At 38.4% G+C, this 27,820-nt stretch overlaps 1 protein-coding gene across 1 annotated transcript in view; it reads left to right on the plus strand.

The window, feature by feature from the left end:
- The window catches only part of LOC121736811 (guanine nucleotide-binding protein G(I)/G(S)/G(T) subunit beta-1), a 40,281-nt gene extending 13,104 nt beyond the window's left edge, over positions 1-27,177 (plus strand). The window contains exons 2-9 of the mRNA XM_042128214.1: positions 11,657-11,785; positions 15,172-15,317; positions 22,564-22,734; positions 23,293-23,415; positions 24,123-24,324; positions 24,978-25,194; positions 25,520-26,303; positions 26,965-27,177. Of these exons, the coding sequence (XP_041984148.1) occupies positions 11,729-11,785; positions 15,172-15,317; positions 22,564-22,734; positions 23,293-23,415; positions 24,123-24,324; positions 24,978-25,194; positions 25,520-25,626 (1,023 nt within the window). The 5' untranslated portion in view covers positions 11,657-11,728 and the 3' untranslated portion in view covers positions 25,627-26,303; positions 26,965-27,177. The remainder of the gene's footprint in view (positions 1-11,656; positions 11,786-15,171; positions 15,318-22,563; positions 22,735-23,292; positions 23,416-24,122; positions 24,325-24,977; positions 25,195-25,519; positions 26,304-26,964) is intronic.
- Positions 27,178-27,820: the final 643 nt, after the last annotated feature.

The raw sequence follows: 27,820 nt of genomic DNA on the forward strand, positions 1-27,820 counted from the left end.
TGACTTCGAGTAGCTTTACTAAGTGTTAACCTGAAAATGGCAGGTAAGCGATTTTTTTATTCAGATGTTGCAAACCTTATGTATGTGTCAGGACCTACTTGAAAATCACAGTGCACAGTTGCTTAGGCCAGCTCCTCTTCGTATGAGCTCCGTGGGCGAACCAATAATGGCACACAACATACAATTTGGAGCATGCAAGTGCCAAGTTAGGCTAGGGGCATTATATTATATTGTGATGGCACGTCTATGACATATTAGAGATTATACAGAAAAGTGGCACGTTGATAGGCAGAGTTTGCCATCCCTGGTCTATGCTTTCTAATAAGAGAAATCAAGCCTACACATTACACAAAAGTTCTTCACTGCCAACCAAATTAATTTACATGGACCCCCACCTACAATTGTGGACCCCCATTTTTTGTCAGGGCCAACATAGACCCGTGTCTAGTCCCAGGGGTCAACGCGATAATGGTAATGATATTGTCATGATATCAAACAAGAAGTATACAGTAGTTTGATTTCATTTTAATCCTACTAGTCCTACTAATATTATAAAGGCGAAAGTTTGTTTGGATGTATAGATGTATGGATGTATGGATGTATGGATGTTTGTTACTCTTTCACGCAAAAACCACTGAACGGATTTTAATGAAACTTTACAATAATATAGCTTATACATCAGAATAACACATTTTAACCGACTTTCAAAATGGGGGAGGTGTTATTTTCGTTTATGTTCAACGATTACTCTGCTGTTTGTTAACCGATTTTCAAAATTTTTCTTTTGGTATATAGGGTATCATCCCAATTTGGTATTATATTCACAAAAGTGGTGATCTGATGAAGGATCCATAAGTAATCGAGGGAACTCCTCAAAATTTATAGGGAAACATGTGGTGACTTCGGTTTCGTGAAAAGTATTCTAAGCATATGCTACCAACAAGTAAGATTTTGCACCGAGGTTTACCTGGTATACCGTGGTTCGGAAGGTGCTGAGAGAACTTCTGATTCTTTATAGATACAAGTTTGGGAGTTTCGGTGTTGTTTTAAGAACGGAAAGCATATGCTACTATGCAAATTACATTCATCATCATCATCATCACTACCATATTATACCATGCATCGTCCCATGATTATGAGCCTGTTATTGGCACTTTTCATAGTCTTTTAGATCGAGACTCGAGTTTGTCAAGCGATAATTAAAAAAAATCTATACTTATAATATTATAAACCCGAAGAGTATGTTTGCTTGAACGCGCTTATCTCAGGAACTACAGATCCAATTTAAAAACTTATTTCTAATTTCAGTGTTACATAGCTCATTTATCGAGTATGGCTAAAGGCTATATTATTATCACGCTACGACTAATACGACCGAAGAAACTCAGGAAAATGTGGGAAAAACGGGGGAAATATTAGAAAGGGTTTATCTCACGAACTACTGGAGCAATTTTTATGGCAATATTTGGCAGTTGGCACATAATATGTACATTATATATAGAGTAGACCACGTGAAGAGAGTATAGCTGGAAAATGTACGGTTTCTGTAAATTTCCTAATTTACGCGGGCGAAGCCGCGCTCCCATCTAGTCTAATATAAGATCTAATAAATAAGGGTCAGACTGACGTGTGTTTTTTTTGAGTTTTGCTCGGTATTCGATAAAACACGAATAAAATGACATTTTCTAAAAATGATTCCTAGCTAGATCGATTTATCGCTCACGAAACCCCCTATATACTAAATTTCATGAAAATCGTTGGAGCCGATTCCGAGATTCCAATTATATATTTTTATATATACAAGAATTGCTCGTTTAAAGATATAAGATTATATTAATAATAATTACCTAAGCAGTGACAGTAGTATCAAATTGAATAAAAAGAAAAACAATTCGTTCAGCTTAAAATTTTAATTTATTTTTAGAATACATACAATATATATTTGATATTATTAAAATATTATGCTTATTTTAAAGAAGGAAAAATAAATATGTAACTTTATAGGATTTTCATACAGCTTTCAATGTAATGTTTACCAAATTATGACCAGGTAATCCCTAAAATTAACAGGTCGATGGTCTGTCAGTTCGAATATCGACGTAAAGGACATTAATGCCCGAGTAGATAATATTACCAATATTACTATGTATTAATGTTGTTAAATATTATTTTGTTTTTATTTAGATCGAAATCAGTTAAAATAGTTTTTTTTAATGGGCTTACGAGGGGCGATCAAAAAATTATGAATGTAATAAAACAACGATACTAGTTTATTCTACGTAGTCTCCTAACAAGTGGATACGTTTAGTCCAACGTTTCTCTAAACCAAAAAAATACCCTATAAAAAATCTTTTAATCAGAGCTCTCCCAAAATGCCTCTACAGCAGCCTTCACCTCGCTATCATCCTCAAATTTGTTGCCCCTGATGTGTTCCTTGAGCCGAGGAAACAAATGAAAGTCGCTGGGGGCTAAATCTGGAGAATAGGGCGGGTGTTCGACCAGTTCGAAGCCTGCTTCTCGAATGGCAACCATCGCAACTTCGGCTTTGTTCTTTTTGCCTTTGTTCGTCCGTTAACATTCGCGGTACCCAACTCGCGGAGACCTTTTTTATATTCATTTTGCTGGTCAAAATGCTTTGGATGCTGCTATATGAGAATCCAGCTAAATGTCTGCCCAGCTAAAAATATACGATTTCTTCGACTTTTTTCACGTTTTCCTCAGTTGGATTTGGTGGAGACACTAGGCTCCTCCACGTTCTACGGTGGCACAGTGGTGCAAAGAGTTTAAGCTGGGTAGAACATCCACAAAAGATGAACATCGCGAGGGACGCTCAACCACCGGACGAGGTGTGGATGTTCTACCCAGCTTAAACTCTTTGCACCACTGTGCCACCGTAGAATGTGGAGGAGCCTAGTGTCTCCACCAAATCAGCGAGTATATTCTCTTTGGCAGACATTTTTTTTTCAAACAGATGTACTTGACGACGCATCTCACTTCGTGTTTCTCCATTTTCGTGTTGTCGCTCCGACTGGAATTCAAATGAATGTAGCTCCTCCAAATGACATCCTATTTATACAATTTTTTTAGCTGGGAAGTCGTGAGGGACTTAAGAAGTGTATTTTTTTTGGATTTTTATCTTCTTTAGAAATGTGTACTTACCCGTTTATCATTACTTTTTTATTGCCCCTAGTATGCCCACCACACATTCCCACCGCTGTATCTCCTGTGTCGCCAGTATCGACAGCGGTATCCAACCACGAAAACCCTTTGATATGATCTCAGGGAGCCCGAGGGACATGCTAAAGCTGTCTTGGGACCCGCAAAGAAATTATGAGAAGAAGATAGGAGGCGTAGGAAATATCGAAGTTGAAATAGAGTTTATCAATTTATACGTATATTGTGGGCAGTCGCGTGCAATGTTATAGTTGCCCGTCGTGTGATAAGGGGCAAGGCATAGTGAGTCAATTCGGAAATTCCCATAATGTACTGTCGATTCCCCTAACATATCGCCAATTTTCAACCTTAATGTTACGGTAATACAGATGAAATGTGCTAAAAAACCGGCAGTAGCGGTTTCGCGACATTATCTTGATTGACCAGGGTGCATTATGGAGTATATTTTATGCATTTGTTATCAATACTCCAGGGCCTATTTGAGCTACTCTGGATAGTGGATACTGGATTTAACCTTATTTATTTATGTAGCCATTTTATTCTGATTTCGAGCGAGCTATAAAATGTCTCGGAAGATCAGTGTGCCTCTTGGCATAGGCCTCCTCCAGCCTTTTCCATTCTATTCTATCTAGTGCTACTCTCGTCCAATGGTGTCCAGCTGTTAGTACTAGATCGTCTCCCCATCTGGTTTGTTGGCGGCCTCCTCTCCGTTTACCATCTCTTGGATACCAGTAGATGCCTACCAGTAGGTAACTTACTGGTACCCAAGAGATGGATTTAACCTACTCTGGGTTAAATATCATGTTCTCTCTCTCGTAAGAAATGGTTTTAATACAGAGCTTACTTTTTTTTAAATTGTTAACACTTAACTCATATTTGCAAACGGTCTCTAGTAATTAGGTAAGTGGCAGATTTTGTCTTGTCTGAAAAAAAGAAGGGGGTCAATAAAACGTGTGTATGGCAATTCATTCAAAAAATGTTCCTCTGATTGTAAGTAATGTTACCAGAAACACAAATAATATTATGATCCGAGTATGAAAACATGATGAAAACCAACTAAAAGGTCGCCATGTTGTGCATTTCATGTAAACCCCTTTTTACTGAGTAGTCTTCCATATAGTATGGTAATTAGATTTTCGATGAAAGTTAGTGTAGTACAGTGGTTTCCAAACTTTTTTGGTGGCAGAACAAAAAAGTTTGAGAACCACTGTACTACACGCCCAAAAATAATGTTTTATCTTTGAATGATTTGTCTTCATGCTGGTATTTCATGACATTAATAAAAACAATTAATGTATCGCTCGCGAAGCCCCTACTCCCTAGTGCTCTGCGGAGCACACTTTGAGAATGACTGGCGTATTACCAAATTACACATGGGGCAACAGTCTGTAAAGTAAACAAGTGTCTCTCTAAATCTTGTGAGTGGCGGGTGTGAAATCGCGGTTTACATAGGTAAATGTTACTACGTAAATTTGTTCTGGTAGTCAATATCGACATAATTATTTTGACACGCATATTCTATGGCCTTATATTTTATGTAAGACTAGAGGACGCCCGCAACTCCGTTGCTCCAAAATTCGTTTATTGTGCGGGAACATTGTATTTTTCCGGAATAAAAAGTATCCTAGGTCCTTTCCCGGGACTCCAAAGTATCTCAATACCAAATTCCAGCAAAATCGATTCAGCGGCCGGACGGACAGACATACACTTTTCGCATTTATAATATTAGTATGGATTGATCGAAACTGTTGTAGTTTTGGAGCCTGCAATAAATATAAACGGCCTAGTGCGAGTTGAACTTGCGCACGCTAGGGTTCCGTACCTTTATGCGTCGGATGGGCATGTAAAAAGACGGTCCTGCGCCTGATCTCTCGCCGGTCGTGTCGGTCTTCGGTCCCACTGGGTTATGAGAGTAAAGGAATAGAGAGTGCTCTTGTGTACTGCGCACACACTTGGGCACTATAAAATTACTCCTGCTGGCCTGGTTTCAATAAAACCGGCCACCGTCACCGAAACCGGTGTGGGAGCTATTATAATTATTGTTTTTAGTATTTGTTGTTATAGCGGCAATAGAAATACATAATCTGTGAAAATTTCAGAAGTCTAGCTATCTAGCGGTTCTTGAGAGTTGAGCTATACAGCCTGGAGACAGTCAGACAACGAAGTCCTAGTAATAGGGTCCCGTTTTTACCCTATGGGTACGGAACCCTAACAAAAACTGGCTCCTTGTATAATAATACAATGTCAGTTTCTTAGATGTAGTCGTTGTAGTCTAGCTAGGTAGGTCTGTTAGTTTGTCTTGTCGTTTAGCGATTTTTACGCAATGGCAAGTAAAAGTATCAAGGTCCGAAAACATTAACATCATACGTAAGCAGCTGGTGCATATGAATAAAGCATTGTACCACTTATGGTTAGTAGTCGGTACACTCAATTACACAGGGTGCAATCGGCCACTTGGCACTTTTGTATGAAACAGTAAATTATGCCATGGTACTATTTCATGTTTTGCGTGTATTGCACGGAAAAAAATTGTTCTTGGCATCTACTTCCTTAAATTTCCATTACAAGGTGCCCAATAATCTATTTTATCAATTTTTGCCCCACCGGTATACAATAATTGTACCTCATCTACACTATTAATATTAATAAAAGGAGGAAAACGTTTGTTTGTTTAATTGTAATGAATACGCTCAAAAACGACTGCACTGATTTTAAAAATTCTTTCACCATTCGAAAGCTACATTATCCACGAGTAACATAGGCTAAATTTTATTTTGGAAAAAATAGGGTTCCGTAAGATATTTGGGTTTTTCTGACACTAGGTGTAAAAAATCAACCACAAAAGTTACTTATTTTGCGTAAGCTGCCTAAAATATTAAAGATAGAACCATAAAATGTTCTAATTAATTGTAGATTATACGTGGGAGAGCCATGCTTCTGCACGAATGGGCCGGCACGACCGGAGAAATACCACGTTCTCAGAGAAAACCGGCGTGAAACAGCGCTTGCGCTGTGTTTTGCCGAGTGAGTGAGTTTACCGGAGGCCCAATCCCCTAACCTATTCCCTTCCCTACCCTCCCCTATTCCCTTCCCATCCCTACCCTCCCCTATTACCCTATTCCCTCTTAAAAGGCCGGCAACGCACCCGCAGCTCTTCTGATGCTGCGAGTGTCCATGGGCGACGGAAGTTGCTTTCCATCAGTAGCTCTACCATGAGTTAAAAGCTATAGTATTTCGGTATCGCGTATCGACAAAAACTATAGCTTTAAACTCATGGTAGAGCTACAGGTGACCCGTTTGCTCGTTTGCCCCCCTTATTTCATAAAAAAAGATCTTATTTAAAATATCTACAAAAAAGTCCACGACACACTATACCTATCTATGTCGAGTGAGCTGTGAGGCACAAGTCACAACCATTTAGCCAGACAAAAATATCGGTGGGAAGGTACCGAAAACAATTTTTGAAAACTTTAATTTTCCTATTAATAGGCATATTTTAGGGTAACTTAGGGTTCCCAATTTTAAGATACTGATAAGTATTAAAATTGAGCTTATTTTCAGCTAGGGTCTAGGACTCTAGCCTCTAGGTCATTTCTGGATGATGAAAAATAAAGGCCACAAAAACAGAGTTTATTAACTAGGTGTTACAATTTTAACGTAAAATACTTTTAACTTCATAATATATGTATCATACGTACTATGTATGACAAAATTTTATATGGAAAATTCTTCAACTTCAATTTCTTTCAACTTCAATTAATTTCTACACTTTTTGGCCAGGCTGTATGTACTGTGGTTAAGTTTTCTTATATTGTTAAATGACGTAAAAGAACATATATATTATATCTTATTGTCACGTAGCGCGTAGTAAACAAGTGATGACTCGCTCCATTCTAATTCATTTATCAATTTTCCCTGTTTATTAATACATCTAGGCTGTATAGGTCATTTGCTAGTCGGCTAGATGTTGCTCGCAACTTAGTTGCTAAAAAATAAGTTATCGCGGCATGTTACTATTTTTCGTGATATTATGTCCTTTTCCGTTGAGAATATCACACTATCACTATACCAAATTCGGTTCAGTGTAAAGGTACTGACAAACAATTTAAATGTTAGTAATAAACATGCGTAGATTGTATCAGGATGTCTTTTATTATCGTCCATTAAAAGAAAGATAATAAAAGTATATGCAGAGTATGAGATGCGATAGGGTTTTCATTAATTGACAAAACTTTAAATATCATGCCTTATCTATACTAATATTATAATTCTGCAGAGTTTGTTAGTTTGTTTGTTTGTTTGTTTGAACGCGCTAATCTCAGGAACTACTGGTCCGATTTGAAAAATTATTTCAGTGTTAAATAGCTCATTTGTCGAGGAAGGCCATAGGCTATATTTTATTACGCTAAGACTAATAGAAACGAAGAAATAGAGGAAAATGTGGAAAAAACGGGAAAATTATTTGAAAGGGCTTATTTGAATGCGCTAATCTCAAGAACTACTGGTCCGATTTGAAAAATCCTTTCAGTGTTAGATAGCCCATTGATCGAGGAAGGTTATAGGCTATATTTTATTACGCTAAGACTAATAAAAGCGAAGAAATAGAGGAAAGTGTGGAAAAAACGGGGGAAATTATTTGAAAGGGCTTATTTGAACGCGCTAATCTTAGGAACTACTGGTACGATTTGAAAAATTCTTTCAGTGTTAGATAGCCTATTTATCGAGGAAGGCTATATGCTATATTTTATTATTCTACGACTAATAGGAGCAAAGAAATAGAGGAAAATGTGGAAAAAACGGGGGAAATTATATGAAATTGCTTATTATCTTAAGATTCTCAAGAACTACTGGAGCAATTTTTATGTTATTTGGCAAACATGAAGAATAGACCACGTTAAGGAACATAGGCTATTTTTTGCGGAAAAATGTACGGTCGTGTGAAATTCCTAAATTACGCAAGCGAAGCCGCGCGGAACATCTATATATAATAAAATCGTAGGAAAGTCAATGCTGTACATTGAATATTTTTGTACAATAAATAATACTTGGGACGTGATCTACTATACTAACGCGGACGAAGTCGCGGGCAACAGCTAGTTGTTCATAAAACACGAGAGATCATCTAATTTAAGAGTTACTTTGCATCATTATAAACGAAATATAATCATGTAGATTTTATTAAATTATTCCAATCCAATAGCAATCCAGCGTTGTATAATGTATTGGATCATTATTATTGGAACAATATTATTATTTTTTATCCTAGTCCAGGGGTCACCAATTAGTTTCGCTCGGGGTCTGTTTCACGACATGTGAAAAGACCTTCGCGGTCCACACATTTTATTAAAAAAATATATTATTAAACAAAGGTAATTACGGAAATTACAAAGGTATTTTTTAGATATCAATAAGAAAAGTAACCATTTTTTGTAGCTAATTATCTCTCTCATGTTTGGAGTGAAATATTGGGGCAAGCTATATTGGCATTAAGAGGATTCCACACCGCCATTTTTTCCACGTTGTCCCCTGTTTCCTCCCTGGATAATGCTAGTAGAGTTATAATTTTTTTCCTGAATATCTACGGCCACTAATACAATGTCCCTATGTTTTCTTTTTTTTCATAATTTAATTATTAAATAAGATATGAACGATCAAAAACCCAAAAAAATGGCCAGATTTTCCACTGTGTTCAAACGTCCAGAAAACAGATTTGGATAGATTATACAAAAAAAGCAAAACATAGGAACACAGCTCAAGCCTTTTTTTAATCTTTAATGAAAAAAGTACATAAATCGGTTAAGTTTTGGAGAAGGAATCAGGGGACAACGAATCGTTGATTTTCTGGATTTTCTGCAGTTGTCTCTATCGCGTTCTGCGGTATAGGCTTGAGGTAAGGGAGACAGCTATAGATATTACACGTACTTTTTTTTCATTTCTCTAGCCGCTGTGGTATCCTCTTAAATCCTAGAGATGTTGAAGTCCTAAGATGAACGAAGATCATCTTCTAACATGCTTGGTCCGCACACAATAGCGGTGGCGGTCCGGATGCGGATCGCGGTCCGCCATTTGGTGACCCCTGTCCTAGTCTATTGTAAGTTTGTAACTGAAAGCTATTATTATGGTTACTCTGCTGCTGCTCCAAACTATTACGTATGCAGTGTAAATAAATTTAAAATTTCAACCATGGTGTAATTATTGTGGGAGAGAAATTATTTCTCTTTGTTGAAATTTGTTAATAGGCTGCTTAAATACCGTATTTACGTGAGAGCCGAAATATTAAGACGTATTGTGTTGTCATTGCTCAAATGGTTACCATAATATAAAATTCCACAGGTTTATGATATTTTGTTACACAATTAATCATGGCGTGAAACTATGTAAATAAGAGATTAGTATTCTTTATATTGTACGCCTTATTATTGGTATCGGTGGTATTGATTAGAGTTTAGACTGATGTCTCTAGGAGGATTTATGCCGGAGCACAGTGTACGGAGGAGACGAAAAATGGTAAATTTTCTATTGTCTTCAATGAAAATGCGTAAATTTGTTCAAATTAAGTTAGTTCCAAAAATTCATAACAGATGGCGCCATGAGTCGCCTAGATCGCGCTATCGCTTGCTCACATGTATTTATATAAGAGGTGGTACCATGATGAATTATGTTTTTCGATTCTTTCGATTGTTATACACGTTATTAATTAATAACTTACCTACCAACATAGATATCAGAAACAACAGCGCCAAAACTACTGAACCGATTGTAATGAAATTTTGTACACAGATAGTGAGAAAGGACATAGGCTACTTTTTTTACTGGAAAAAGGGGTTGTAAGGGGGTGTTGATGCGTAAATTTAGATGACGCCAAGAGTCGCCTAGATCGCGCTATCGCTTGCTCATACGTATTTCTATAAGAGGTGGTACCATGTTGAGTTAAGTTTTTCGATTCTTTCGATTGTTATACACGAACTCACCTACCAACATAGATATCAGAAACAACAGCCTACCAATAATGAATACTAAATAGTTTATGGGTAAAGCTAAAGTTGTGTAATGCAGCTAATTTGTGTAAAGCTAAATAAGCTTTAACATTTGGTATAAAAAAGATAAATTAAAAAAAAATGAATAATATGTGCACACTGCACAGCTGTTTTGGGTATTTTGATTTAAGGGGTACCAGGGTTTCAAAAAGCATATTTTGACAGCCAGTTTGTTGACACCGCGCGCTATAAACTGAAGTCCACGAAGACGAAGTCGCGGGCAACAGCTAGTTCTATTATACACTCCTTTATCAGTTTATTATTTTCATTACACATCTAGTCTAACGTAACGCCTTAATCTTAACGCCTCCGTGGTCCAGTGGTTAAAAGCGCGGCTCTTGACTCGGAGGTCGTGGGTTCGATTCCCGCGTTGGAAACATGTTATTTCCAAGTTTGGTTAGGAAAATGCAGATTGCAGGCTGATCGCCAGATTGTCTGACAAGTAAGATCCATGCGTCCGATGGGCATGTAAAAAGTCGGTCCTGCGCCTGATCTCTCGCCGGTCGTGTCGGTCTTCCGTCCCACTGGGTTATGAAAGTAAAAGGAGTAGAGAGTGCTCTTGTGTACTGCGCACACTCTTGGGCACTATAAAATTACTCCTGCGTAGAGATGAAAATTCCCCGGAAAGTTTCCATTTCTAAGGAATATTTCCTGAAAACTTTCTAAAAACTTCCAAATTTGGAAGTTTCGAAAACTGTCATTTATCTTATAAAGACAGTTGTGACGTTTATTTTTAAATGCAAATAACACCAAAATTAGGTACTTTTTATAGTTTTGATTAAATTGAAGATACTTTAGGTATAAAATATGTGATATGAAAGCAGATTTGTCTACTTTATTATTCAGTCGCATGATTTAGATCGTTTTTATAAATATTTATCTAAGATAACATTATTTTCAAACATATATTCCTCAGGATTGACTTTGCTTTACGCTTTTCGATTTTTTATATTATATTTTTCTTTGAAACACATAAAATTGTATTTTTTAAATAAAAAGTAGAATACTTTTCTAATAGTAATACAGAAAATAACATTTTTGAAGTATACGTGTCTCTATTAAGGGTCGAATTAACGGCTAAACTTCTTTCTAAAGTCAATCAGCTGATTTGATCTTACTCATACTTACATAAAAAAAATTACCAATTGAATTGAGTACCTCATCTATTTTCATCGGTAAAAATTACTATTTTATAGAAGAAAAACCATTTTAAAAAAATTTGCAAATGTTTCTGAAAGTTTCCAAAATTTCGGAAACCGGCCACCGTCACCGGTGTGGAGAACTGGATAGTTATATATTAGTCTATTCTATGATGGTGTACTGATCCTGCTGTATAGATTACAGATAGGATAGCCACAAAAAAAACCAAAAACCTTTTGGCTTGACAAGCTTTGTCTATAACGTATGTCTATGATTCAGTAACTAATGTGTCCATTTTCCTGTAGGTCGGTGCAGTGTGCGTAAGGGCGCGCGCGGAAGAGCGGTAACCCAGCGAGTACACGAGCTACTGCGGCACCATGAACGAGCTCGACACCCTCAGGCAGGAGGCGGAATCGCTCAAGAATGCTATCCGGGTATGTATACTAAGCCAAGGTCCTGAACTTGTCATGAATAATGTCCGGTTTAACCCTGGGCGATGTTATTCAAATTCAAATCATTTATTTCGGGCATCAGTGGCCCATATAACAAATACCTTAAAAGTAACATAATATCAATTATATAATAAATACCTTATATATATACGTCGCCTGCAAAACGTGACAGTGTTCCCTGTTTAAAAAAGTTTGCCTGTTTAAAAAATTAATATTCTATTAATTTTTTAAACAGGCCAAACCCTTAAACTTTAAATATCGCTCACCTGTGAGTTATGATGTCAGCATCCACTAATGAAAGATCTCCCAAAATGCTACCCGCAAGGGTGTTCCATAGGCATTCATTACACGGTAGGTTTTGCTGTCAGTTTGACCACAGTCATGGCTGAACTGATGGATAACCTAACGTGTAAGAGCGTGACAGACGGTTGCATGAAGTTGATTGACGAAAATCAGTAGATCAATCAGTAGATTGTTAAAGTTTATATGCCAGGAATAATATTTCACGCGGTTTTACCAGCGGCAATAAGCTAGTTATAATATTTCTCTATCGAATTTAATGTAAACATGCCTAGCCCATCTGTCCATCCAGAAGCTGCATATGTACCTATAGTTTAATCTAGCTCAGCATCGATCACCTGAAGCTGTAGCAAACGAGCACTAAACACCTCTCCTTTTTAGGATGCACTAGGGCATTTTCAAAAAAACGTGTACCCTTGCAAAAATATGTCTATATTTTTTAAGGTCATTTATTTACCTTTTTTTGAATGTCATATACAAGGAAAAATATTGAACTAATGGAATAAGTTAAAAAGAACGCTGAAAACGTTATATTATTCTGATATTATTGAAACAAAATCGAATTTTCGACGAAACAGATTCCGTTGTGCGACTAAATGTAAAATATAATTTTATACAAAAAAATACAGCAATAAATGGATTTCTTCGTTAATTTAATCTAGTGAAATGCATATTTAATTGTTTATTAAAAAAAAATTAGATAATTTCAAGGATCAACAAGAGTAGCAATTATTTTTAATCCATAGTGTGACTATGTGACCCAACCACTAGGTTATTTTTCATTTTTTTACATGAGTAAGTAATATTTAACATATTTAAAGGAGTTTTTATAACACAAAAACCTTTTATTTAAACATTTTTATTGTTGCACTACTTATAAAAGTAAAAAATTCTTTGATTTCATAGATTTAACTTCAATAATTAGAGGGACGAACATCTCATAATCATAAAGATGTGTTCACATGTCTACGAATTCCTAAGTTATTAATGACATCGGATTATATGCACGATCAAAGTGCCGAAATATCCATGCAAATATGCACGAAAAATGGTCGAAATATGCACAAAATATGCACAATCAAAAGTCACTTAATATTAAAATTTATTATTTTTTTTAAGACTTTTCCGGTAGTGACATTAATAAAAGCGCCAATTTTTATAATTTCATAAAATCCAGGATTTTTAATTTCTTGAAATAAAGACTTTTTATTTATTTATTATACGCCAATAATAATTTTCTACCAACATTTTCCGATTGCAATCTTAATGCCCATGGAAGTTAAACTACCGAAATATGCACTATCAACGAAAAATTGCCAAAATATGCACTATCGCCTAAAAAGTGACATTATATGCATTTGCATATGCAAGTATGCAAATGCATATAATCTGATGTCTAGTTATTATAAATCTGCAAATATCAACGACACAAAATGATTTTCAACTTTACTGATAGAAAAGTAGTGGAAATAAAATCAAAATTTTTAAAAAACATAAAACTTTTAGGTACTTAAATTTTAAATAGTATATTTGTTATTGTTAAGTAAAGTCGACGCCTTTATGATTTGGCTGTAGCGATATCGATTTTTCTCAGCAATAACTAAAGCTAAGAAATTAAAGTTCATTGTCAGTATTTATCATGTCTTTGTCTTTGATTTACCCATAGCATAACACGATTGGTCAACTTTTATAACACAGAATAATCAATCAAATAGACCTGTGTAAAAAAAAAGGATTCCTATTTTTCCCTACAGAGAAGAGTGATTTAAGCTTCCAAAAATGTACATGGATTGGTTCAAGCATACACTTTAATTTGCCCATAGCTTATATGAAATGTATTTATGGTTTTTAAATTACGCGACAAAACTATTTTGTCACTTACGCCCTTTCCATTTTTTGCTGTTCCATTGCTTGTTTTCTGTGAGAGGCCGGGCCGGCCTTTCATAGAAAACTAGCAATCTAAAACATATCCAAAACGGTTTTTTACTTTAACGCGGCGTCACCTTAACACATAAGTAATAAAAAATATATTTGTACGTTAATCGTACCAGTTTAAAAATCTCCAATTTTCATAATAAAACCGTGAATAAAAAAATAATTTATTTAAAATGTGAACTAAGCCTTATGCTATCCGCCTGTTGTGACTTGTCCGTTCCATTATATGTGACCATACGAAAAGTCACAAGTCGGAAGTCACGTAATATTACTTTCTTTTACTTTTAAAGTGTTTGTAAATAACCGATAAGAGTTATCACAATTTCATTTTTTATACTAAATACTAAACTAATTTTGCAACGTGTCAACAGTAAAAACAGTTGGAGAAAGTATAATAATGCTTACAAAATATGGTCACTTATCTGAACAAATAAACCGTTCCTGAAGAACCATCCAACCTGCGTCCGCGTCTTGTAGCAGATTTTTAACTACTAAATTTAAATTGAAGTTTCTCGATGTACAATGAAATATAGTGCTATCATTTAGTGCCGAAAATATTTTTGTAGTATGTTTATAAAACTAAAAAAAACGGTCACTAAACCGAACATTCCGGCCGGGTTGTTTTTTCATGATTATAATTTTAATTAATTTGTAGTTAAATTATGTTAGATTTTTCAATAACAAGACATTCAATTGATACATTAAGTATTTAAGAATCTAACATAAGTTTTTTAAGTAACTTACTTTAAGAAAAAAAATAGTTATTAAAGATTTTGTTACAACTTCTGGGAAGGGGACAGGTGAATTTAATAGGTTTCGGTACTTAAAAACCCTTATAAATCTCATACTAAATAAAATTATATACAAACGTGAATGTATTTTAATAAAAGAAAACTTGTTTATGCTCCTACATTAAAATTACAAAATGTTAGTATGTAATTTTTTACAAATAATCTGTAGCGAAGTCAAGGGACAAGGTAAAAACCAGGGGTACACATTTTTTTGAAAATGCCCACTAGCATCTGAAGCTACAACATATGAACACTAACTAACTAAACACATCTCCATTCCAGGATGTACTAGTATCTGAAGCTATAGCGATAAACGAGCACTAAACACGCTCTCCATTCCAGGATGCACGTAAAGCCGCGTGCGACACGTCGCTGGCGCAGGCGACGGCCAACCTCGAGCCGATCGGCCGCATCCAGATGCGCACGCGCCGTACGCTGCGCGGACACCTCGCTAAGATCTACGCTATGCACTGGGGCAGCGATTCCAGGTGGGTGGATCAGGAGCTTCCTTAAGCAGACCATAATCGCAAGGGTGTACCTGACAGGTTTGTCTGTGCAGTTACGCCTGTCAGGCAAAGTTGAGGCAAAACATGCACAGTTCTGTAACATACACGCTCCGGTTTACTTGTTCAGGGCTCATGCAAAACCTGTCAGGTACAGCCTTGCGTGTATGGCCTGCTTTACTTCTTGCCTGAGGAACTGTCAGGTCTTTGATATTGCAGCTTAAGGGCCAGGCCACAACATTGCGTTGCGGCGGAGCGTAGTAAAAATTTGTGGTTATTTGCGACGCACGACGTAATGCTCTGACTTGGACCTATATAAATTTTTCATGACGCTGACAACCATATTTTTGTTTACCAATTATTTAAAAATTTAAAATTACCTGCACTACACCTGATGATGATTTTATCGAAATGACAGATTTTTGAGTGACAAGCCTATTATACGAATTACAAACTTACTCTTTTATTTATGGTTGAAGTCTGTTGACAACAAGGTGACAAATTGAAAATGGATTATAGTTTTTTTTTGTAAACTTATTAGACAATGCTTACACGGCCAGTCGGAGATCAGCTGAGTCCCAGAGACAAGAGTTGAAAAAAATATGATAAAGTCAATATTTTTTTACAAAATATAGGTAGTAGTCCTAATGTCAAGGTCGAACTAAGGTCAAATTTCGACCATTGGGCGATCTCTAGTTATACTTAATAGTTAACAATTCGTGTAAGGAGTGTAACGATGTAAACCGTATTCCAAGAAATAAGATGCGTTCTACGAGTGTAATTAATTTCAAATGGACGAGTCACGCGGCACGCCATCTTATGTAACAATGATTTCAGTTTGTGAGGTGAGGGAGGAAGAGGCGGAATTGTTGTGTCATTTAATTACAGTTATATTGTACACTAGATGACGCCCACAATTCCTTTGCGCCGAACCTCGTTTACCGCGCAAGAACTGTACATTTTTCCGGGACTCAAAGTATCTCGTTACCAAATTGCAGCAAAATCGGTTCAGCGGTTTGGGCGTGAAGAGGTAACAGACAGACACACATACAGAGATATGGATATTGTTCAGCAACCATGTTCTTAGAGCCCGCGCAAACTGCAGACTTTTTGTCGGCCGATATTTCTTTAGCAAAAAGCTTAATCAGCATATGTATGGGATAATGGGAGTGCGCTCAATAAACGATTTAGTATCGGCCGATAATAATGTACTTAAAACCCAATTTGGTCACTCAAACTATCGGCCGACTAAAAGTCTGTAAACTGCGGGGTAATGTCTCGCTACAAAGATTCACAAATAAAATGGAAATTGCACTTGTGCGCCCTTGCTAATAAAAAAGAATGCACAGCTGCACACAGACGTCATATTTGTTACTTATTACAATGATTTGTCCTTGTCTGTCACGCAGTTTTCCTAAAATATTTTCAAAAAAGTATAAGTAGGTAAGTAGTTACCGTTTTTTTTAGTAGGTGGGTAGTGTACTTTTTTGTTGCTAAGGGTGTCCAACACCTCTAGGAAACCGTAGTATCTATTGAAAAACGCAAAATTTCGCAAAACATTGGTAAATGGAAATAAATACATCAGTCAACTTCCTGAAAACGTATCTCCCCGTTAAAATAATACGGCTTCTCCACGTTTCCTAAAGATGCACAAATTGAAATAACGCGACCGTGTGGAAGGGCGTGTTCGTCTTAATTGCCCATGACAGCTAGAAAATCGTAATCCATCATGGCCTTGAAGCCTGAAGGTTTGATTACACTTACCGAGTAGAGAGGCGAGACAGTGCTCTCAGCCGAGCACTTGATTTGTTTATTAGGGTTCAACAAAAAATAAATATTTAAGGGGGGGCTCTCATACAACAAACGTGATTTTTCAAACATTTTTTGCTCGGTATCAATAATGACAACAGACGCACCTGAAATGTTCACAAAATACTCAGCTGTATTTATACTTTAATAATTAATAATAAAATTTGAATAAAATAAGTAATTAAGGGAGGCTCCCATACAAAAAACACTTTTTTATACTATTTTTGCTCTATTTTGGTACGGAATCCTTCGTGCGCGAGTCCAACTTGCACTTGGCCGATATTTTTAGGGATGTGCTCGGTCGAGGGCACTGTCTATTCGGTAGGTGCCTACTGCCTAGGCCTCAGAAAAGGCAATCATATCTATAGTTTTTGTATTTTGCTATTTCCTTTTTGACGTTGAATTTGGGCAACGAATTGCAACGATTTGTGGAAAATTGTAATGGGAAATTCGTGTAACACGTATAAATAAACCGCACAAACATACATTACGTGCCGTTCCTCGAAGACAGCTGTAAAAAGTTCATGAAAATTTTCCTACGCTCGTATATCGATCGTGATAATAAGTATCCGGTTAGCGGGGGCGTGTTGTTGTGGAACGGGCTGTCTCGACTGAGGGGTGAGAGGGCATGTGTTTTGAGTGATTTGACAGCTAATCGTAGAGGTACCATCGAATAAATTGATTCATAGGCAGTTGACGGACCTACGTCATTTGATCGGGTTATGTCAACTTAGGGTGGGCTTCCACTGACGCGGAGCCGGGCGCAGAGGAGCTTAGCGGTGCCCGAATTGACCAATCGTGCTGTTCTATTGAAGCGGATCGAAGATTTCGAGCATGGTGATTGGTCCGCGTCAGTGGAAACGCACCCTTAATGAAAGTCGTCATCTGTCGACTGGGTTTGACAAAACGCGACCAAAATACGTAGGTCCGCCATCTGCCTATAAATCAACTTTTCTGATAGCACATGGGCGATGATTGATAACCATGATTGCGCAGCTGTGTAACCATACTTATACTTATTATAAATGCGAAAGTGTGTGTGTCTGTCTGTCGCCTCTTCACGCAAAATACACTGGACCGATTTTGCTGAAATTTGGTACCTATATATTATGTCGATAGAATCCCGGGAAAGGACATAGGATACTTTCCCGGAAAAATGTACAGTTGTTGGGGGCGTCATTCAAGTATGACATATTACTGCAATTTTTTCGCACTGGAGGTAGCACCAGCACAGACAGTAAACAAAAAGTTTTGCTAGGGTTATTTTGATGTGCAGCATTAGGGATTTTGGTCGGACTATTTACTGTTTGTGCTAGTAGTCTCTCTACTCCGACCTTTGCGTAATATTCCCTATTTACAGTCCACGTACTGTCTGTACGTGGGAGAGCCATGCTTCGGCACGAATGGGCCGGCTCGACCGGAGAAATACCACGTCCTCACAGAAAACCGGCGTGAAACAGCGCTTGCGCTGTGTTTCGCCGAGTGAGTGAGTTTACCGGAGGCCCCAATGCCCTACCCTATTCCCTTCCATATCCTCCCCTATTCCCTTCCCTTCCCTACCCTCTCATATTTCCCTATTCCCTATTAAAAGGCCGGCAACGCACCTGCAGCTCTTCTGATGCTGCGAGTGTCTATGGGCGCCGTCGCCCATAGACACCTGATGGAAAGCAACTTCCGTAAGTTGCTTTCCATCAGGTGACCCGTTTGCTCGTTTGCCCCCTTATATCATATTTAAAAAAAAACTTTGATCATGGAGTCTACTCGTTCCTACTAGGAAATGCTGACAGTTTGCCTCTGTGCCTAAACACACTAGGTCGAAGTTACGCGGCGGAAATTCCGCTTGATTACGCCCGCAATGTCAAACGCAAACAATATATGGACGGAACGCGACGGAATATTGTGATTTGTGTCATCGGTAATTTAAAATACATTGCGGGCGTAATCATACGGAATTTCCGCAGCGTAACTTCGGCCTAGTGTGTTTAGGCACTTTGACAATTTGCCACTTTGTATATTCTTCCGTAGACCGACGCTTTCTATGTTGGCCATGATAAGAGTGCTGGAGACCATTTAGATATTTCAATTTGAGAATTTTGATTGTCTTCTCATGAGATTTCAAATTCAGCGAGATTCACCTCTCAAAGTTATTCGAGTCAAACAACTCGAGTCACCAGTTTTATTTAAATGTTTAAATAAATAAACAAAGACACGCTAGTCACGGGCGCATCTTCGTGAGAATTCAAAGAATATAATGAAAATATAAAATTCTCGGATACGTACTTAGGTTCACCGTTAGAATGCGAGCCAAAAATAATAAAGTGATGATGAATGAACGTCTTAAACAGGGTTTCCCAACCTTTTTTGCATTCCTGTCGCTTCCTGATGAAATTAATGTAGAATTTAACTACAAAATATTTCATACAAGTACCTGGGAGTCTAACTCCAAGATTTTATTATGTTCTGTGCTCCAAGCTTTCCTAAATTCTATGAATGTAATAACTTCAAAATATCAGACAGACGATCCGACAGCGAAGTCTCGGTAATGGGATCCCATTTTTATTCTTTGGGTACGAACCCAAATGATTTTCGGCCCTTCGCATCTCTCTGTGGCCCTCCAGGGTGCCGTGCACGACTGGTTGGGAAACACTGGTGTAAAAGTATCGAAATATCCACGCACGCTGGACTATTTTCACTGTATTGTTCTATTTTGCTATTGTACGATGATTTATATCGATATAAAATTGAAATATGCAGCTGTGCGGACCTGGATATGTTAATGTGAGTGCTCGGTTACTCTGTATTATAATATAATTTATTGCGTGTTGTTCAGCGTTTCAGGGTAATAAGACGAGTGGTTATGTAGCTTGAGAGATTTGAAATTAAGTAAGAAGATAACAAATACTTTTGTGTTAGGGTAAACAGATAAAAGGCCGACGTTTTAATCAGGAAGAGCTCTCTCTTCCTAACTCTAATTTATTGTATGTTTCGTCATCAATAAAATAACAAAAAAAAATTTACTAAAGACAGATCTATACTTCTAGAATCTAGACCAGGGGTCGGCAAGTAATTTTATGTGTGGTCCGGATACTGTGCGCAAATTTTAACGACGTCCAGAAAAAACACACTTGTGTCCTATGTCCTATGTATGTGTAAGCGTATGTATCAATTATTGACAGGTACTTGCTATAAAATACATTACAATATTTCGCGGTCCGGCAACGGACCGCGGTTCTCCTGTTGCCTATCACTGATCAAGACACTTAGGTAGTATTCGATAACTTTTCTCCTTACTCGACTGGACAGAGAAATAATATATTATACAACCAGATGACGGCCGCAACTCCATTGCGCTAAAATTCGTTTATCGCGCGGGAATCGTGCATTTTTCCGGTGTAAAAACTATCCTATGTCCTTTCCAGGGACTCAAAGAATATCCATATCAAGGTTTGAGCGTGAAGGGTAACAGACAGACACGCTTTCGCATTCATATTATTAGTATGGATTGGTACCTACGGCTGCAGTAATTAAGGGGCCGGGTGCCATCGAAATTCTCATACATAGTACGTAATACCAAAATCATTTTCTTATACGAAAATATTTAACATGTTTGAGTTATTTTTCAGCTTAAAATAGTAATTACCTAGGTTCCTGCGTAAAAATTTACCTACTATAAAATATTTAGGTATATCTATTTATCTCAAAATTGTCTGATTTCAATTTATTGTCTGTACTAATCATATTACATCGCCTTTTATATTTTTTACAAGTTTGTGAATTAATACCGCCACATATTTAATTAAAATAGTACCCTAGATAAACTAATATTATGTTTAGTGAGGTAAATGACATCCGTATTTCACTTAGCGGTTCAGTTGAAAACCGGTGTCATGTGTCCAACATAGGTACATGGCCTAAGCCGAACTGAACCCTTTTTTGGACACATCTAGGCACAATTCGTTACATAATTATACTAGTTTGTCTGCTCCTGTACTGCTTATATTATAATTGTGTCTTGTGTGTACTAAAAATAAAAATTTTCTTTCTTTCTTTCTTTATACGTATGAGAATTTCGATGGTACCCGGCCTCTTAATTAGCGTCGTGCCGCGTGACGCGTCTCGTTGTAACTGGCCCTTTACCCGCGGACATATTAAGCTGTGTCAATAGCACGATTAACTGACACTAACAGGATAGCGTGTGAGAGTGAAGGTGTATAGTACGATAGTAGCAAGTGTCGGGAGTACCCATTAATAGATCCCGCGGTCGGGAGCGGCGTCCCCGCGAAACTGGGGCACTGCTGGGGCACTGGCCCCGCAACACTCACGCCTGAATTACGATCTATACCCTAAACCGCTATTGGCGGAACTATGATGTAGATCATAGGGTAAACAAAAATCTGGGGTACTCGGAATTGTGCCGGAAGAAAATGAGTTTTTTTATGAAATAAGGGGGCAAACGAGTAAATGGGTCAAACGGGCAAACGAGCAAACGGGAAATATGAGAGGGTAGGGAAGGAAAAAGGGTAGGGGATTGGGCCTCCGGTAAAGTCACTCACTCGGCGAAACACAGCGCACACCGGTTTTCTGTGAGCCCGTGGTATTTCTCCGGTCGAGCCGGGTCATTCGTGCCGAAGCATGGCTCTCCCACGTCCAAAGTACTAGTAGAGTATTTTAAAAGGCAAAAAAATTCGTTGTACTGTTGAAATTATAGAAATTATACGAATTATACGAATGATAACGAACAACGACCACCGGTGGATCTCCAGTGCTATGGAATTATTGTAGAATCGCTTAGGTGTGTTTTTAAGTTGCCACTTAAGAATTACTATATAACATTAGAAAGCTCCATATTTTTTTCCCGATTTTTTTGGCCCTACAAAAAAGTATCTATGATGTCTTACATGAATGTTTGCTGCACCGTAGCGCCTGATCCTAGACCTGAACCGCCATCGGTGCACGTACTACAAGTACAAGGGTTTTAACATTTAAGGCTAGCCAAACACGTTTTTCGTATTCGATTTCCAAATGTGGAATTTCGATTTGGAATTCCGTGAGACTAACGCAAACGCTCGTTGTTTTCACGCGCAAACGGTTTGCACGGTTTGCACTTGAAACGTACTTGAAACGTTGCGCGTTGGGAAAAATGCGAACGCGTGCGCCAATGTGTGTTTTCTACTGATTCCATGCATTTGGATTTCCGAATACGAAAACGAATTCGGAAATCGAATAAGGAAAACGTGTGTATGCGGCCAGCCTTAATCTTTTAGGACCGATTTATCATTGCGCATAGCGTGATCAAGACTATCTTTTAAAGATTGCTCTAAAGTTTTTGCTACAATTTATAATAATTAATGAATAAAGTGGAAAAAGTGCACGAAAAATTGTGTTTTATTTGTTTTTAAGACTTCACCGTCTCGTGTTCCAGGAACCTGGTGTCGGCCAGCCAGGACGGCAAGCTGATAGTGTGGGACAGCCACACCACGAACAAGGTGCACGCGATCCCGCTGCGCTCGTCGTGGGTGATGACGTGCGCGTACGCACCGTCCGGCTCATACGTCGCGTGCGGCGGGCTCGACAACATCTGCTCTATATACAGGTGATAATCCGTTCTGATTAGTTTTGATCTATGTCTATGCATATTACAAACATTAGAGTACAGGTGATCGCACATTTATCAGCACATACGCGCAGCATTTTAGAATTTGTTGTATGAAATGATGTGAAACCTACCACATTCGCCCGCACCGTACGCGCCGCATTTCGTGTACTATGCAGTGCGTTCGACGCGTACGGCGCGTACGGTGCTGACAAATGTGCGATTAGCTTAAAGGTTGGGTTTTGTCTATGAAGAATGACGTGCCATGTCACGTACCTATATGGACAGCACATGATACAGAGTATTGGTCCATCCCTCTTTGGTCTCCATGTTAGCCTATAATCCTGTCTATAGTATAAACATCAACGTAGATAATATTAAGCAAATTATCTCAACTCCTTAAATAGCTTTTTTGGTCTATCTAGAGCCAACATGGACATAATAAAATGTGACTTTGAACGACAAGTATTTGGTGACGTTGTACGTTTGTGCACAAGCTGTTGGCGCCAAGTCAAACTCTTACCGAAGCTCATAACCCTAACTTTTTGACCTCTGCAGCCTGAAGACCCGCGAGGGCAACGTGCGCGTGTCCCGCGAGCTGCCCGGCCACTCCGGCTACCTGTCCTGCTGCCGGTTCCTCGACGACAACCAGATACTCACCAGCTCCGGCGACATGACTTGGTAAGTGACGTTTTTTTTTCTCGAAAACTTTCTGAGGCAAAAGGGTTTGGGTCAGTGAGTTTATTTTCTTTAATCTGTAAGAGGCAAAGTATTGGACTTGTCTAATGTTTTTTTTTATTATAAAGTGCAAACACTGAGCATAAAGATGTTTTTAGATATAATAATAAAGAACATAATAAACCCTATTTATGTTTTATGTAGTTTGAATGAAATAATGTTCTCCCCCATGCAAAGGTCGCAAAGAACATATTTTAATTCATTCGTGTTTACATGAGAGGAATAACAATTTACAAAGATATAGCTCAAGAAATATTCTCTTCCTTTTAGAGTTGTAAGTATAAGGCTGTTGATTTTATTTTGACTGAAAATAGTGTTAATTTATGTAAATCCATTCACCATTGCAGTAAATTACACACATAAAATTATACATGAAGTATCAAGCCTCTGAATTAGTTAACATAAACTTATGTTTATTGCAAAAATATACAATTTCAAAACTTGCCATCTTCCTTCAAATTTCTGCCTCTTGTGTGTTTTCGCGCGTACCTGTCACGAACTCGTGTGCGTGTGTACGCAAACAAAGGTACGCGTGCGTACGAAGTGCGCGCGTGTACGCAAATATACGTACGTCTGCGTGCGTGTAACGTGTAACGTGTGTGTGTGTGTGTGTGTGTGTGTTATCGTGTGCTAATACTTCATGTGAATAGCGCGCTGTGGGACATCGAGACGGGCCAGCAGTGCGGCCAGTTCACGGGGCACACGGGCGACGTGATGTCGCTGTCGCTCGCCCCCGACCAGCGCACGTTCGTGTCGGGCGCGTGTGACGCTAGCGCCAAGCTGTGGGACATACGCGACTGCCAGTGCAAGCAGACCTTCCCCGGACACGAGAGCGACATCAACGCTGTTACGGTAATATATTTTGCACTTGGTATATTGTATTTACACCACCTTAGGGCTCCCCACACATAACTGCGAATTCGCATCGCATCGCAAACATCTGCGACAAAATTAATTATAAAAATGACATTACGATGCGATGCGATGAGAATTCGCAGTTTTGTTTGGGAGCTCTTACTAATAGGTTATTTACACGGTGGATAACAGTTACCGTCCTTGTGATGAAGACATCTGTGAATAATATCTGACGTCTCCGTAATTTTATTACTAGTGGAGATAAAGACAGACATATTGCTTAGCTCTCTTCTTATAACTATCTGGTAATGAAACTATCGGGTAGTAAAAATTGCTGACTTCATCAATTAATTGTTTATCCCTCCTAGGTTTTGTTACTTCTCTGTCTAGAATTATACTACCATTTCAAATCTAGGCTAAACGCGCGTGACACTAAAACAGCACGCGAAAAATGTGTTCCTGAAGCTGATCGCACTATGTCAGCACGTACGCGTCTAACGCACCTCCTAGTACACGAAATGCGGCGCGTACGGCGCGAGCGTGCTGATAGATGTGCGATCTTAACTTCGTGTTGTATCTTAGGTAGTCATGTAGCTTATATAGTTTGCTTGAGACATATTATCCTAATATCAAACGTCACGTAATTCCAGTTCTTCCCATCGGGGTTCGCGTTCGCGACGGGGTCGGACGACGCGACGTGCCGCATGTTCGACATCCGCGCCGATCAGGAGCTCGCGATGTACTCGCACGACAACATCATCTGCGGCATCACGTCGGTCGCGTTCAGCAAGTCCGGTCGCCTGCTGCTCGCCGGATACGACGACTTCAACTGCAACGTGTGGGACTCGATGAAGAGCGAGCGCGCCGGTACGTATGCGATACGATTTTTCGTGTGTTGTGTGGGAGACTTTACTTTGCAGTTTGTAGAAGATTTGTCATAGAGGTCCTGTAAGGATAAAGAAACTAAACGAACTGAAAAAAGCTATATTCTTGAAACGAGTCTACGTAACTTAAATTTAGACACAATAAAAATTTAGAAAAATATAAACTGAAAATAGTTGACAGGAAAAATGTGTTGATAAATTGAAAAATAATTCTCCATATCAACATTACTCAGGTGCGGCCGTGTTACATTTGAATTATAATTATTTGCTCTCGTCAATGTTTACACGTATTTATTAACCTGTTTCAGGCATCCTCGCCGGCCACGACAACCGCGTGTCCTGCCTGGGCGTCACCGAGAACGGCATGGCCGTCGCCACCGGCTCCTGGGACTCGTTCCTGCGCATCTGGAACTAAGCACCTCCCTCCCGCCCCCCCACGCCCCGCCCCCAGCCTCCCAGCCCCGCCCCCTCTCCGCACCGCCTCCGTGCGTGTCTATGGTCGAATTGTCAATGTCAAAAAGAGAGTCTAAAAGGCTATCCCGCGCGGGACAACTTACCATATATCCTTGCATTGTTTTCGGCAGTAAAGGGGTCGCTAAAAGTGCTCCTTTTCGCAGCTGCCGACTGACTTTATTCAAATATTGGTCAGTAGACACCCAGTCCTTTCATTATCCATGTGGTCTTACAAAGCACCCATTAAATGAAACAATTCGAAACGTAGACACGCAGGAGGCTTTTAATTTTATATGAAACTAAACGCACCGTCAACGCACTTGGAGTGTCTACAAGTCCGACACATCCTAATGTATAGAGGATACGTATGCCTGGCGCGAGTTAACGATTGTCGTTTATATCGAAATTGTCTATTATAATCTGAAAGTTAATCGTAAATGGCTAAGCTCCGCTCGCTGGGCATACACCGATCTCCGTATCGGGGTTTATTTATTGTATACATAAACTTGAAGCATTTAAATTGTGACTAAGGAGGTGTGTACACTGAAATGGTGTGTGTATGTCTGTGTTTATAATATATTTACATTTAAAGGAATTCGAGTCTACGGACGCGAGCTGTCTGTTTTTTTCTAATACTTGGTAAGTTGCTTGTTGAAATTCGTAAACAAAAACTGCTTTTAGCTAATAAGAAATTATAAAATTGTCCAGTTTTAAACCCCTCTCAGAACGCTATCGGTCCGTAACTGTGTTAATTGTTCGGTTTAAACTGTGCCAAATCGGTTTGAGCAGAAAAAGAAACTATTGAGCAATAGAGAGTTTAGAAGTTTTATTAATTAAAAATGTCATCATTAATCAAGCGTCTTATCAATTCGTTAGTAATCCACGATCTTTAGGCTGCGTTTGGTTCTCAAAAACACATTTCTTGCAACAGAACTCTGGGGAAACGTAGCCTTAGGCTAAAATAGTATTATTTTAAGAACAATATAACGATAGATTTTAATGATTTTTTGATACTCACCGACGACGGTCCACCGAAGCTGCGAACTGCGAAATATCTGCGAAACTAATGCGAAACAGGAATAGAGCGAGATGCAATATAACGCATTGTCGTGTGGCGGATGAGACAGTAAATCGGTTCATCGCTGGTTCGCAGTTCGCAGTTAGTCGGTGGACTAGAGGCGTTAATACAACAATTTCCCCTTTGGTAAAAATGGCAACAATTTTATTAACAAAACAAAAAAAAAAGTTATATACTTGCTGTGCCTCTTTTGAAGAATTAACATATTTTTACTCTTTCCAGATATAAACTCATCGCACAACTGGAATCACGTACATGTCGATTGTAGCGGAAAATTAAAGAACCAAATATTATTATTAATTATATCGATGTGTAACTTATTGAGTGGTGAAACATGTTCGCTATTTTATTGTAATTGTAATCTTTTGATTATTTATATCTCTGTAATTATCGTTTAAGATAGATGATTTTTGAACAATACAGATGTTGAAGAGACGAGTTTATTTCATTGTCAGTTTATCACGAATCGGAGCCGCCCGCGTATGTGAGCAATCCGACTACGGTCGTTGCCACTAAGCGTGTATGTCGGCGTTGTAAAAATAATTTTATGTTTTCAATATTGGAATAATTAAAGTGTACATTTTTATTTATTTATTGGATGTTTATTTCGTGTAGACGAGACGATATCGACGAGGTGACGTAGGTGCGACGTGAGCATGTATTTCTACTTAACCCTATATGCTTGGAGATCTACTCGAAGGTCTAAACTCATTCTTTTTATACTATTATATTCACTTTTCTATGTAAATTTTAATATCGAACGGATGAGACCGTACGAATTTGTACATGTAATACAGCGTATATTCGTCGAGGCTGTATCTAGCGAGTCCCATGTATACTATATTCATGCAGCTTGCACGTCGTTCACGCTATAATAGTACTTATCGTCCACGTACCGCGGTCTTCTATGCCGTAATCATGTTCATACTGTGTGCGAGTGCTCGGTACAATTCGACGTCGGGACCCACCACCTGCCCGATTTCATTACACTAGACTAAGCTAGCTATAGGAATATAAGGGTAATATTAGGCATTTTTAACTCGAACATTCTGTGTTGCAACCGCTAGGAGACGGCGAC

Source organism: Aricia agestis, chromosome 19 (assembly GCF_905147365.1).
Source record: "Aricia agestis chromosome 19, ilAriAges1.1, whole genome shotgun sequence".
Lineage (NCBI taxonomy): Eukaryota > Metazoa > Arthropoda > Insecta > Lepidoptera > Lycaenidae > Aricia > Aricia agestis.